At 45.6% G+C, this 13,674-nt stretch overlaps 1 protein-coding gene across 1 annotated transcript in view; it reads right to left on the bottom strand.

The window, feature by feature from the left end:
• The window catches only part of BICDL1 (BICD family like cargo adaptor 1), an 88,684-nt gene that overhangs the window by 26,056 nt on the left and 48,954 nt on the right, over window positions 1-13,674 (bottom strand). Inside the window, exon 4 of the mRNA XM_084820515.1 lies at window positions 3,590-3,736. Within this exon, the coding sequence (XP_084676641.1) occupies window positions 3,590-3,736 (147 nt within the window). The remainder of the gene's footprint in view (window positions 1-3,589; window positions 3,737-13,674) is intronic.

Here is a 13,674-nt window from a genome sequence, read left to right on the forward strand (position 1 = left end):
TCTTAGAGCAATACGAGAATGGAACCAAATCCCTAGGGAGGTGGAGGGCTCTCCCACACTGGAGGCATTCAAGATGAGGCTGGACAGCCATCTGTCCAAGCCATCTGACTTGGATTCCTGCACTGAGCAGGGGGTTGGTCTCGATGGTCTTATAGGCCCCCTCCAACCCTACTATTTTATGATTCTATGAAATACCCAAGGTCTCCAAGATCTAGATTACCACTTATTTGCGGTGCACTGAATGGCACAAGGGTGGGGGGAGGGGGAGTGACAGCATACCATATCAGTAAAATTAGTTAAAAAGAAAACAGCAGAAGATGGCAGAAAACCAACCCAGCCCTTTTATCAGTTTCCAAGGAAGTCATGGGCTGGGCTGACATGTAAGGAATGGAAAGCAGTGCACATTCAAAGAATTATTTCATCTGTACACAGTGGCACACTCCAAGTTATCATTCATTTGTGAAGGATGGGTAACATCACAGGTCATCTGAAATCTTGGATCCAGTCAGAAACTCTGCCTCTGAAGCCTGCGTTTAATTTTAATTTTATTTATTTAAGAGATTCCTAGGCCACCCTTTAGCAAAACTACCAGGGCGAGGTGCTATGTAATAATTAAAACAAAACAAAACATGCATGACACAAGACAAATTGAGACAGCAGTAAAAGCTCTGCAGCAGATCAGACAAAGCCAGTGTTAAAAGCCAGCCCATGCTACGTACAGGATCGCCCGAGTGAACTTTAAATCACAGCCAGTGCCAAGCAAAAAACCTTGGGAAGACCATTCCACAGGTGGGGTTCCATGACCAAAAAGGCCCCTCTCCCTGCTCACTACCCACTTAATTTCAGATGCTGAAGGGACCAGGAGGAAGGGCCCAGTGTTCTGGGCAGACCGATGTGGCAGGAGGTGATCCTTTAGGTGCCCAGGTCCCAAGCCATTTAGGTATCTATAAGGAAGTGCCAGGACCTGAATTGTGATAGACAGTGGAACAGATGGCCCTGGGAGGTGGCACGTTCCACTTTGTCAGAGATTTTCGAGCAGGGGCTGAATGGCCCACCTATCAAGGATAACAGCAGATTCTCTGCACTGGCTGTGGGTTGAGGTTCTTTTCGACTTTATGACTCTATAAACTCACCCACCCCTGTTTGGCAGATCCCCATGCTATACATGTCTTCCCAGCGTAAGTGACCCTAAATAACCACCACATACATAGGAAGCTGCCTCATATCAGACCATTAACCCATCTAGCCCATTATTGTCGACACTGACCAGCAGCGGCTCTCCGGGGCTTCAGGCAGGATTCTTTCTCAGCTCCCCAAACCGGAGATCAAACCTGGAACCTTCTGCATGCAAAGCAGGTGCCCTACCACCAAACTACGGCCCCTCGCCATCCACATATTTGAGACAGGAGAAAGGGGCTTCCCGCTCATAATGATGGTACGATTTCCGGACAAGCTTGAGATCCCACATCTTCCAAGCCAGGGGTGGGCAGAAGGTAGATCTCCAGATGTTTGGGACTTCAACAACCGTCAGCCCCCGCCAGCGTGGCCAATGGTCTGGAATACTGGGAGCTGATGTCCCAAGCATCTGGAGATCTACTGCTTTAAGGCAGTGCTCTCCAAGAAACAGAGGGCCGGTTCATACATTACAGTACTCCTACGTTTTCACGTAGAAATTTGCACAAATCCCACATGTTGGTAGTGGAGTGCGTACACCCAGGCCTCTGCTAAATATATAGTCTGGCCTTTGATGAAAGCAGCAGTTCCTGAGATACATAAGTTAATTGTATTTTAGAGCACGATAAGTTAACTTTAGGGCTGTGTGTATGGCATGATTCTGGGGAAACACAGAAAAACTTCAGGATGCATTGGCAACAGAGTTCAACTGCCTGAGAGTTTGTTAAATTATTTTTTTAGAAAGATTCTAGCCCTTATGGTTGTGAAGATATGTTTTTGCACCTCCAATTGGAATAAAGTTTGCATAATAGTCAATATTTGCAGAAGAAAATATGCACAATTCTGCTTTTTTTGGCACAGAATTTGGATTGCCTAAGTGACTAAGGGTGCAACCTATGCATATTTAGATAGAAAAAAGCCTTACAACTCACAGCACTTTTTTCTCTCTAAACATGCATAGGATTGTACCCTTAAGAGCTTTTGAAATTATTAGTTCTGGTTGGTGGTAGATAGAAATTATTATCATCTGGCAGCTGTTTAGTTATCCCTATAAGACAGGCAGGTGGAATTCATAAAGTTCCTCAAAAGGTGATGGCTAACAGCCTACAGAATGGTCCAAGAAATATATGAGTAAAAAACGCACTGAAATCATTAATAAGGATGTATTCCTCAGAATCTCAAGTTAACTTTTTCTTCTTTTTTTTTACAAACCAAGTTCCCAGGTCTCATAGTTGTGGAGATAAGTTCCAGCCAGTAGGAAAGCAGATATAATCTGCAACCAACAACGGTATTGCTTCGCCATGGGACTAGCTTACTCCCATGACTTCCATTAATTTAGGGCTTTTCTACACGAGACATTTATCGTGTGCTGGTCATTCCCTACTCACATTTGTTTATGGGTTCTTTAGACAATGTCATGACTCTCCAGTTTTGCTTCTGTATCTAAAGAGCACTTTCGGCGAGTTTTTTTTAGAGCAGGGAACATGTGGCATTTAATTGTAAAACTGAAAGAAACGCTTTTTTCACTTGTGTATTTGTGCTATTCCACTATACCACAGTGCCACCTAGAGGTTATGTAGCAGAAAAGCAGGAAAGGAAAGGCTCCTCATGTAGTGCTTAGATCTCAATTCTGCCATGAAACTGAAAGTAGTACAGAGGATTAACAGCCGATTAACAGCCTCATGTAGAAAAGTTCATTCACATGCCAATTCTACAACTATCCCAATAATCCCCAGCACTGACCTGTAAATGTGTTTGAGACCGGAGGCCTGATAAATTACAACTTCCACTTTTCCATGGATCAGCCCCATAGCTTATGAGGAAAGACACAGAATCAGCAGCTATGCTGCTCATGATGCCTTACCCTAACTACTTTAACCGCACAGATCCTTGCCAAAGACTATGTGCTTTAGGATGCGCTCAGCACCACCCTGTGATTGCACATGGGCAGGGTGGGGTGAAACTGGCAGCAGCAAACCCGGGCTTCCTACTCAACAGTTCAATTCCAGTTCATTCCAGCTTCCCCAAAAGGTGTGCCTACGGGATACATTGATTGATTTTATTTCCACCATGGGGTGTTTGTCGTAGCCACACAACCTTGTTGGTGTTTTGTTATGGAGGTTGTTATTTTTTAGGTATATAAATGTGCAATGTGGCTTTTACAGCGCAATCTTAGACATCCTTACTCAAAAGTAAGTCCCGTTGAGTTCAATGGGGCTTACTCCTGGCCTCCCAGGTAAGCGGGCACAAGATCGCAGCCTTCAAGGATGCTCGACAGAACCCCACTGTGCCAGTTGTGGAAACTCCATGATGCTGCTTGCCTAACCCTAACCCTAACCCTTCTTCCAAATTGATCCCCCGTTCCCCCTTCCTTCTACGCGCCTCCCCATCGCGAGTCCTGTTCGATCCTCGTTACCTGCACGTCTTTCTCGTGGCTTTGCCGCTCCAAAATTAACACTCGATCTTGAAGCTCTTCCACTGTTCCTTGGAGGAGATTATTTTCCTCCATCATGGCACTCAGGCGACGCTCCAGCTCATGCTTCCGATCTGTAAGCATCTTGATCTGAAAAGGGAGGAGGAAGCCCCAAGTCAGCTTCAAAGTTGTGCTTTCTCAGCCTGAAGAGGATGGGAGGACTCTCTCCAGGTAGAGAGGAAGGCGCAAGATTTCACGCAAGGTGGTTGGCGTGGCTTGGTGTGCGGGAAGAGAGCGAAAGAAGAGAGCCCCTGCCCCCCCTTCTCCAGAAACTTGCCTGGAGAGTGGGAGGAATTTAAACTCTAGAGAGCTGGAATGTGTGTTGCCAGGCAAAGGAGAGGGAGGGAAGGAGCCAAAGCCAGATCACTGTGTTCTCTGGAATTCCCAAGAGATTAAAAAGAACCAACAACCACCAAGAAAGGTCGCCCCCCCCTTTCCCAGGGCATTTCTACACCAGCCTAAAATCCTGCACTTAAAACGGAGCTTTCTGCTTCCGTTTCAAATGCAGGATCACCACTGACTCCCTTTACGCGTGCTTCCTCCCACCCCCCACTTCTCCCCATATCTGAGTCTTCCATTCTCTTGCATTGATCTTGCTCCTCTTCTTGCCGCTTTAACTCTTTTTGCGGAGGAAACTGAAGCGGAACACAACGGGGGGGGGGCAATTTGATAGCTCATTATCTGCGATCTATTTAAAAACAGAACAAAGGGCATTTGGTGCAGGAGGGTCATGGCGTCATGTAACAAGCCCACAAACTTCCATGAAGGAGCCATCTCAATCGCAGGATAGAAGCCCGGTGTGAAGGAGCCCCCAGTCAACTCAAGCATCCCCCTCGTTGCACATCAAAGCACAACTGTTTACACAACCTATTCGCACACCAGACCTTTAAGGGAAAAACAGGGGATATCCAAGACAGTTTTCTGTGGTCTGGAGGCCTATATATCACAGGGGACTGTGGAAAACCAGTGCCACCTCCAGGTTTCTGAGGGCCCCTGGGCAAGACACCCTCCATGGGCCCCCTTCCCTCAGGAAGTCTCCCTTCTCAGCACCATTGTCACCAGCTGTGATTGCTGTTCCTCCTCTTTCTCAACATTGCCACCACCTGCTTGCTGGACAGGCAGAAAGCCAGTGAACAAGATGGCAGTGGCATCCCCTTCTCCTTCTCACCACCGCTCCTCCTTCCTACCACCACTGTTGCCTGGCTAAGAGTGAGATGCAGGTGAACAAGCAGGTTGCAATGGTGACGAGGAGCGGCAAGTCCAGGGGGGTTCTTCTCAGTAGGCCCCTGCTGGGGTTTGGGCCCTCAGCTGGTCCCTGACCATGCCTACCCTTGACACCAGCCCTAGGAAAAACAATGGTCTTGCTGGACCAGACCAAGGTTTATCTTATCCAACAGCCACCAAGTTGACTCTGAAAGCACACAACTGGGCCCAGACTATGGTGGCTTTCCTCTCTTTGTCCCCAACATCTGGAATTCAGAGGTATACTGCTTCTGTACATGGGGCACCAATTAGTTATTGTGGCTCATAAACATCAGCAGACCTCTCATAACAACACAAGAAGAGCCCTGCTGGATCAGACCCAGGGTCCATCTAGTCCAGCATTCTGTTCACACAGTGGCCAACCAGCTGCACATGGGAACCCACAAGCAGGTCACAAGTGCAACAGCACCTTCCTGCCCATGTTCCCCTGCAATTGGTATACATAGGCATAGCACCTTTGATCCTGGAGGTAGCATATAGCCATCACACCCACTACATAGCTACTGATAGCCTTCTCCTCCAGGAATTTGTCCAACCCCCTTTTAAAGCCATCCAAATTGGTGGCCATCGGTACATCTTGTGGAAGCGAATTCCACAGTTTACCTATGTGCTGGGTGAAGAGGTCCACCCTTTGATCTGTCCTGAATCTCCCACCAATCAGCTTCATGGGATGACCCCAGTGGATTCTAATATTATGAGAAAGGGAGAAAAACGTCTCCCTGTCTGCTTTCTCCACACTGCCCATAATATTGTACACCTCTATCATGTCTCAGTGTTAAATTGTTAAAAAAATCATTCACATTTCAGCATTGTGCCAGTGGAATGACAGCATTTTATTCATGTTGTAAGCCATCTTTGAACCTCAATAAAAAAAGAAAAGAAAAAAAGGGACACGCAGTCTACAAAAAAATAAGTTATCCACCATGAATTTGGTCCAGTCCTGTTGGGTAAAGTCATCTAAGCTAATGGTCCTGGATCACGCTATGACTTGGAGCCAAGTTACCTAAAGGATCATCTCCTCCCATATATACCTGCCCAGACCCTAAGACCATCTTCAGAGGCCCTCCTCTGGGTGCCCACACCGAATTAGGTGAGCTGGGTGGCTACTAAGTACAGGGTCTTTTCAGTGGTGGTGCCTACATTGTAGTCTTTTCAGCACCAGGAGACCTTCTTAGGGTGAAATCATATGCATGTTTTGACAGAAAAAAAGTCCTACAACTCCCAGCATTCCCTCGTCAGCGTTGTAGGACTTTTTTTTTTGTCTGAACATGCATAGGATTGCATCCTTATTCTCTCAGGCATTTCTTCAGTTGTTGTTGTTTTTAGGTCTGTTATTCATTTTTATCTCTTTACACTGCTGCTGGTTTTTACTTTGGTTGTATACCATAGCTTTAAACTTTTAAACGTTTTATATGGTGTTTTATCACGTTGTTGTATTTGATGGTTTTAGCTATTGTGAACCACCTTCAGCTATTGAGCATTACAGAAATGCAATACACACATACATACATACATACATTCTTCTGGCAGGAAATTCTCTTGTTTGACCACACATTGAACCCATTCATCAATCAACTTCAGAGGGCGATCCCCAATTTGCTACACACACTGGTTTTTGCTGAAGAAATTACTTCTGATTCTACAGTAACTGAGGCTGCAGTCCTATACACGCTTACCTAGGAGTAAGTTCCATTGAACTCAATGGGGCATGCTTCTGAGCAGACATGTATAGGACTGCGCTGTAATTTGCTTTATCAACAGAAAAAGAAAAAAAGAAAAGAAAAAAAAGAAAAAAAGAAAAGAAAAAAAGGGACACGCAGTCTACAAAAAAATAAGTTATCCACCATGAATTTGGTCCAGTCCTGTTGGGTAAAGTCATCTAAGCTAATGGTCCTGGATCACGCTATGACTTGGAGCCAAGTTACCTAAAGGATCATCTCCTCCCATATATACCTGCCCAGACCCTAAGACCATCTTCAGAGGCCCTCCTCTGGGTGCCCACACCGAATTAGGTGAGCTGGGTGGCTACTAAGTACAGGGTCTTTTCAGTGGTGGTGCCTACATTGTAGTCTTTTCAGCACCAGGAGACCTTCTTAGGGTGAAATCATATGCATGTTTTGACAGAAAAAAAGTCCTACAACTCCCAGCATTCCCTCATCAGCATTGTAGGACTTTTTTTTTTGTCTGAACATGCATAGGATTGCATCCTTATTCTCTCAGGCATTTCTTCAGTTGTTATTGTTTTTAGGTCTGTTATTCATTTTTATCTCTTTACACTGCTGCTGGTTTTTACTTTGGTTGTATACCATAGCTTTAAACTTTTAAACGTTTTATATGGTGTTTTATCACGTTGTTGTATTTGATGGTTTTAGCTATTGTGAACCACCTTCAGCTATTGAGCATTACAGAAATGCAATACACACATACATACATACATACATTCTTCTGGCAGGAAATTCTCTTGTTTGACCACACATTGAACCCATTCATCAATCAACTTCAGAGGGCGATCCCCAATTTGCTACACACACTGGTTTTTGCTGAAGAAATTACTTCTGATTCTACAGTAACTGAGGCTGCAGTCCTATACACGCTTACCTAGGAGTAAGTTCCATTGAACTCAATGGGGCATGCTTCTGAGCAGACATGTATAGGACTGCGCTGTAATTTGCTTTATCAACAGAATACAATGACTCCCTTTTTGCATTCTCCCTCCCACTGGGTAGAACTCACATACTATGTTGCCCTGAGAAAGGAGAAACAGAAGTAGGATTACTGCACTAAGACCTACCCTATTTTGTTGTCCGTTCAAACCTCAAGATCCACCAAGTGAAGCCCAGTACAAAAGACAAAGACCGGGTTCGGACGACCAGCGAGGGAAACAATGCAGCATGGGTTGTTTTCCCCACCTTCCGTGTGCTGTTCGCACGACTGGCATTTCCCTAATTACCCGCACCGTGTCTCAGGTTGCCGTGTCATCCAAACATGGGGCACAGTGCAGTGAGGATACCTTCTTATACACTCTGTGACCCATGGCTTGCAATAGGAGTTGTGGAGTGGGTGAGAAGCCACCCCCGCCGCACGCTGGGTTCTGACGACATGGCAACCTGCGACGCAGCGTGGTAATTAGGGAAATACTGGTCGTGTGACTGGCATGCGCGGGGGCCAGAGAAACAAACCATACTGTGCAGTTTCCCCTGCTGATCACAGCCATACACTTAGAATTAAAGAAATCCGAGCCTAGGAATTTGTTTTGACTACCCAAACTGAACTGAGGTCTTACAGTCCTTACGTACAAAACCCCCATTCCTGGTTAGGAACTCTACCATAACCGCCCCAGCTTTTTTCATTTCACCAGTATAATTTAGTGTGTGTGTGTGTGTGTGTGTGTTTAACAATGGTAACATTTTGTTGTTGCCATTATTAAACAATTAGGAGTTGGAAATCATTGCTGATCTATTTCAAATCGCCCAGAGATCTACCCTTAGATCCCGACCGACATTTGGCCCGAGATGTACCCTTAAATCACCCAGAGATCTACCCTTAGATCCCGATTGATATTTGGTCCAGAGATCTGGCCAAATTTGGCCCAGAGATCTACCCTTAGATTCTGATCAACATTTTTATCAAATCACCTCCTATGAGCCATGATTTACTGTCAGGTACAGAGAAACCATAGAATAGTAGGGTTGGGAGGGGCCTACAAGGCCATCGAGTCCAACCCCCTGCTCAATGCAGGAATCCAAGTCAGAGCATCTCTGACAGATGGCTGTCCAGTCTCATCTTGAATGCCTCCAGTATGGGAGAGCCCACCACCTCCCTAAGTCATTGTCGTATTGCTCTAACAGTCAGGACGTTTTTCCTGATGTTCAGCCAGAATCTGGCTTCCTTCCTGTCACTTGAGCCCATGATTCCATGTCCTGCATTCTGGGATGATCAAGAAGAGATCCTGACCTTCCTCTCTGGGACAACCTTTCAAGTATTTGAAGAGTGCTATCATATCTCCCCTCAGCCTTCTCTTCTCAAGGCTAAACATGCCCAGTTCTTGCAGTCTCTCTTCATAGGGCTTTGTTTCCAGTCCCCTGATCATCTTTGTTGCCCTCCTCTGAACCCTCTCCAGTTTGTCTGCATCCTTCTGAAAGTGTGGTGCCCAGAACTGGACACAGTACTCCAGATGAGGCCTAACCAGTGCTGAGTAGAGGGGAACTAGTACTTCCCGGGGTTTGGAAGCGATGCTTCTATTAATGCAGCCCAAAATAGCATTTGCCTTTTTTGCAGCCACATCACATTGTTGTCTCATATTCAGCTTGTGATCGACAACAGTTCCAAGATCCTTCTCGCTTGTAGTGTTGTTGAGCCACGTATCCCACATCTTGTAACTGTGCCTTTGGTTTCTTTTTCCTAGGTGCAGAACTTGGCATTTATCCCTATTAAATTTAATTCTGTTGTTTCCTGCCCAGCGCTCCAGTCTATCAAGATCACTTTGAATTTTGTTTCTGGGGAGAAAGGTGCGACTGACACTGACATTACATTCTTTTTGGTGCCAGTTAAAACTCACTTGTTTGCCCAGGCATTTTAAAAATTAGTTTATTAAGCTGGTTCAAGTCAGCTGTCCATTTTATGCATTGCCTGCCTTTTTCATGGTATTTGATGCCGTATTATTGTTTTTACTCTGTATTATGTCAGGATCTCTTTTTATTACATTTTGCATGCTGCCCTGGTATCGTAAGATGAAGGGGGGCATAAAAATATTCTTAATAAATAAAAATAAAGGTGCTAGTTGTGGGGAGGATCAAAGGTAAAATGGGTAAACAAGTGGCCCATAAAACCTCTTTGTTCCCAGCTGCCAGGAATGTCTTCTGATAACACCCTCCTCTTCCAAGGGAAAGCCGGAGGGTAAACTTTCCTCTGAGGGTCAAAATAGACCTAGGGCTAAATGCATCACTTGCTGCTGGCTGGAGGATTTTTTTAGCCCTTTCTTCCTCTGCTACAGTTGCAACAAGTATTGCCCCTCTTCACCTGCTATTAGCCCCAGCAGCGCCGTTTCTATCAGGACCACTGAGAGCTTCCCTCTGGAGCTAATTGAGCATAGGGGGTCATGCGTACACGCACGCAACCCTCCTGCATGCCACAATCTGGAAATAAAATGCTCCCCACATCTGCTGTTTGTTTGTTTTTAAGCAGCAGGTTTAGCTTAGCATTATGTCTAGTTTGGCCCCAGATGTGAGTTCTTTTCATATAATCTTTATCAGAACTACACTTCTGGATATGATTTCTATTTCTTTGGTGGCACCCTGACAGCCTCCTCAGAGGCTCACCTAGCGCCTCCATTGTGGTCTTTTCAGCACCAGGTATTTATTTTATTTTATTTATTAAATTTATTAATCGCCCATCTGGCTGGTCACCCAGCCACTCTGGGCGAAGTACAGAGTGTACAATAAAACAGTCTAAAACAATAAAATTCTACAGTAAAAACATAACTTTCTAAAATTACCTTAACCCACCCCAAATGCCTGCCTGAACAACCACGTTTCTAATGCACGGCGGAAGCTCATCAAAGAGGGGACATGGCGGAGTTCCCTAGGGAGGGAGTTCCACAGAGTGCGGGCTACCACAGAGAAGGCCCTCTCCCTCGTCCCCACCAGCCTAGCTGTCCTGGCTGATGGGACAGAGAGAAGGCCATCCGAGGCCGATCTTGTTAAGCGGCCTGTCTGGTGCTGCTGGAGACGCTCCTTAAGATAGGCTGGGCCGGAACCGTATAGGGTTTTAAAGGTCAAAACCAACACCTTGAATTTGGCCCGGAAAACAACTGGTAACCAGTGCAACTCCTTCAGCACTGGAGTGAAGTGATCTCACTGGTGTCCTAGGTTTTTTAATCCTTCCATTTTGTTTTTAAATGTTTTTAGATTTTTATAGTGCTGCTGGTTTTTACTCGAGTTTTATTCTATTTGAAATTCTTAATGCTTTTATAGTATATTTTATCATACCTTAGGGTTTTAATTTTTTGAACTTCCCAGAGAGCTTCAGCTGTCAGGTGGTACAGAAATGCAATACTTAAATAAATATAATGCTATGTGTGAAAATGCTCTCCATCTTACATTTGTTCTCATCGTGCTTTTTTGTAATGTTGTACCGTTTTGCATTGATATAAAAACCTCTTGTTTTAAAGGAGGAAAGACTTGAAAAACAGCAGCATTTAGAGAGCAGTTAGGAGGATTTTGGAAGCTCGGAGGCTAATGTTTCTATAGGGCTTCCTTCCTGGGCAGCCTCTACAGATGGAAGTAAACTGAATTCCAACCCGACCGCCCCATAGCAAAAGATGCCGTATGTATCCAGCAGTCACTTCCTGCAAGAAATGTAGTGAAAGACTTCCTAGCAACTGTTGGAGAAAATAAACAAAACTTACGATATCCCCAAGATACCCAATGTCCATGAAGGGATTTTTCTGCCCATCTCTTCAACATTTCATATCCTGTCCCTCCCTTTTTCTGTTCTTTAAGCACACACATATCAGTTCACCAGTTATCTTCCAAATCCTTTCAGATATACAGCTTGCTTTCTGGAAGTTGTTTTTGAGACCAGGAGGTCAAAAGGCCCCACAAAAACTCACATTTTATGAAATAGGTGACAGCCAGAGAAGAGGATGGGCAATACAAAGCGCAGATGGGAATTTACTGAATCACCCAAAGTATTCTGAGCTTTTGAAAGAAATACTTCAGGAGAAAGGCTTAGTCTAAACAGTGTTCTGGTACATAAGGACTGGGTTCAGAAATCGCGCAGCGGGGAGAAACCATCGTGGTGTCTCCCACCGCCGCCCGCGTGGGGCACAGCAGGGATGGCTTCGTATCCACCCTAAAACCCATGTCATGCTGTGCTGTGCACCGGGTTCAGACGACATGCCAGCCTGCGCTGCAGCGCAGGGAATAATGCAAATAGCAATCCCACATGTGGCACATGCGGGGGCGAGGGGAGCAGCCACAGAATTCTTCCCCCGCTGTGATCGTCCGAATGCAGCCAAAGTGTCTTAGGGCCAAGCTACATGCAGTGTTAGACTCATCACTTAAGACTGATGTGTTTGGGGCTTTTTAGCTTAGCAAAAGGTGAGTACGGGGCGTGTGTGTGTCATGATAGACATGTATAAAATTATGCATGGTGTAGAGGAAGTGGATAGGGAGAAAAACATCTCTCTCTTTCATAATTCTAGAGCCCAGGATCATCCAATGAAGCTCAACGGTGGGAGATTCAAGGCAAAATCCAATGCAAGTTCTCCTTAGAGCAGACCCATTGAAATGAATGGGACTTAAACTGGTCATGACTGACTCCCATTCAATGCAATGGGTCTACTCTAAGTAGGACTTAGGTTGGCTCTTCCCCGTAGGACAGATAAAAGGAAGTACTTCTTTAAACACTGCATCGCTAAACTTTGGAATTCACTACCAAAAGACATAGTGATGCCGTGAACTTGGACAGCTTTAAAAGGGCGTTAGACAAATTGATGGAGGAGAAGGGTATCAATGGCTACTAATCCTCATGGTGGTACACTACCTACAGTACCAGAAGCAGTATGCCTTTCAGTACCAGCTGGTGGAAAGCACGGGGGTGCTGTTGCACTCGCGTCCCACTTGTGGGCTTCTGTATGAATCTGGTTGGCCATTGTGGGAACCAAATGCTGAACTACTAGTAAGTCTTCAGTCTGATCTAGCAGGGCCCTTCTTATGGGCTTATTAGGGTCTTATGTCCCTATGAAACAGCAGCCATTGGGAGCCTAATCGGGACTGGGATTGCAGCACACATTTTCTCACTTTCCTCTCACACTGCATTCTTGACAGTACATACATGGAATTGGGGAAATACATCCATGTAGCCTTTGTGTGCGGCCTGCTGAAGTCAGAAATGGCCACAAGCCCTCTTGTGCAGAAGAGATTTCTGAGAAGATCCACCCCTCCATCCCGAACATGCTTCCATGTCCTAGAAAACTAGGGCTTCATGAGAGAGTAGCCCTGAAGAGCAGATGCTGGTGATAGGTGTCTCACAAGCAAAGCATGATGGGAATTTCCCAGAAGCACCCAGCCGCCCTTTGTTGGGAGACAGGGTGCTGCTAAGCTACAAGATGGGGCTGGAACAACTCTCCTAGGAGGAAAGGTTACGACAGCTGGGATTGTTTAGCTTGGAGAAATGAGGGTCAGGGGAGACATGATAGAGGTGCACAAAATTATGCATGGTGTGGAGAAAGTGGATAGGGAGACATTTTTCTCCCTATCTAGTAATAATGGAACCCAATAGGGTCATCCCATGAAGCTGACTGGTGGGAGATTCAGGACAGATAAAAGGACTTCTTCACACAGCACAGAGTTAAACTACGGAATTAGCTACCACAAGACGTACCGATGGCCACCAATTTGGATGGCTTTAAAAGGGGATTGGACAAAATTCCTGGAGAAGAAGGCTATCAAACGCTACTGGTCCTGATGGCTATATGCTACCTCCAGTATCAGAGATGGTATGCCTATGTATACCAGTTGCAGGGGAACATGGGCGGGAGGGTGCTGTTGCACTCCTGTCCTGCTTTTTGGCCACTGGCAGCTGATTGGCTACTGGCTATTGAACAGAATGCCGGACTAGATGGACCCTTGGTCTGATCCCGCAGGGCTCGTCTTATGTTCTTAAGATCACTCGGTTGACCCAGCATGGCAATTCAGAGGGGGGTTCATCAGAGAGAATCAAAGGGCATCTCTACACCAGCCTAAAATCCTGCATTTAAAATG

Source organism: Heloderma suspectum, chromosome 13 (genome assembly GCF_057233095.1).
Source record: "Heloderma suspectum isolate Gila_16-S chromosome 13, 16-S_ref, whole genome shotgun sequence".
Classification (NCBI taxonomy): Eukaryota; Metazoa; Chordata; class Lepidosauria; order Squamata; family Helodermatidae; genus Heloderma; species Heloderma suspectum.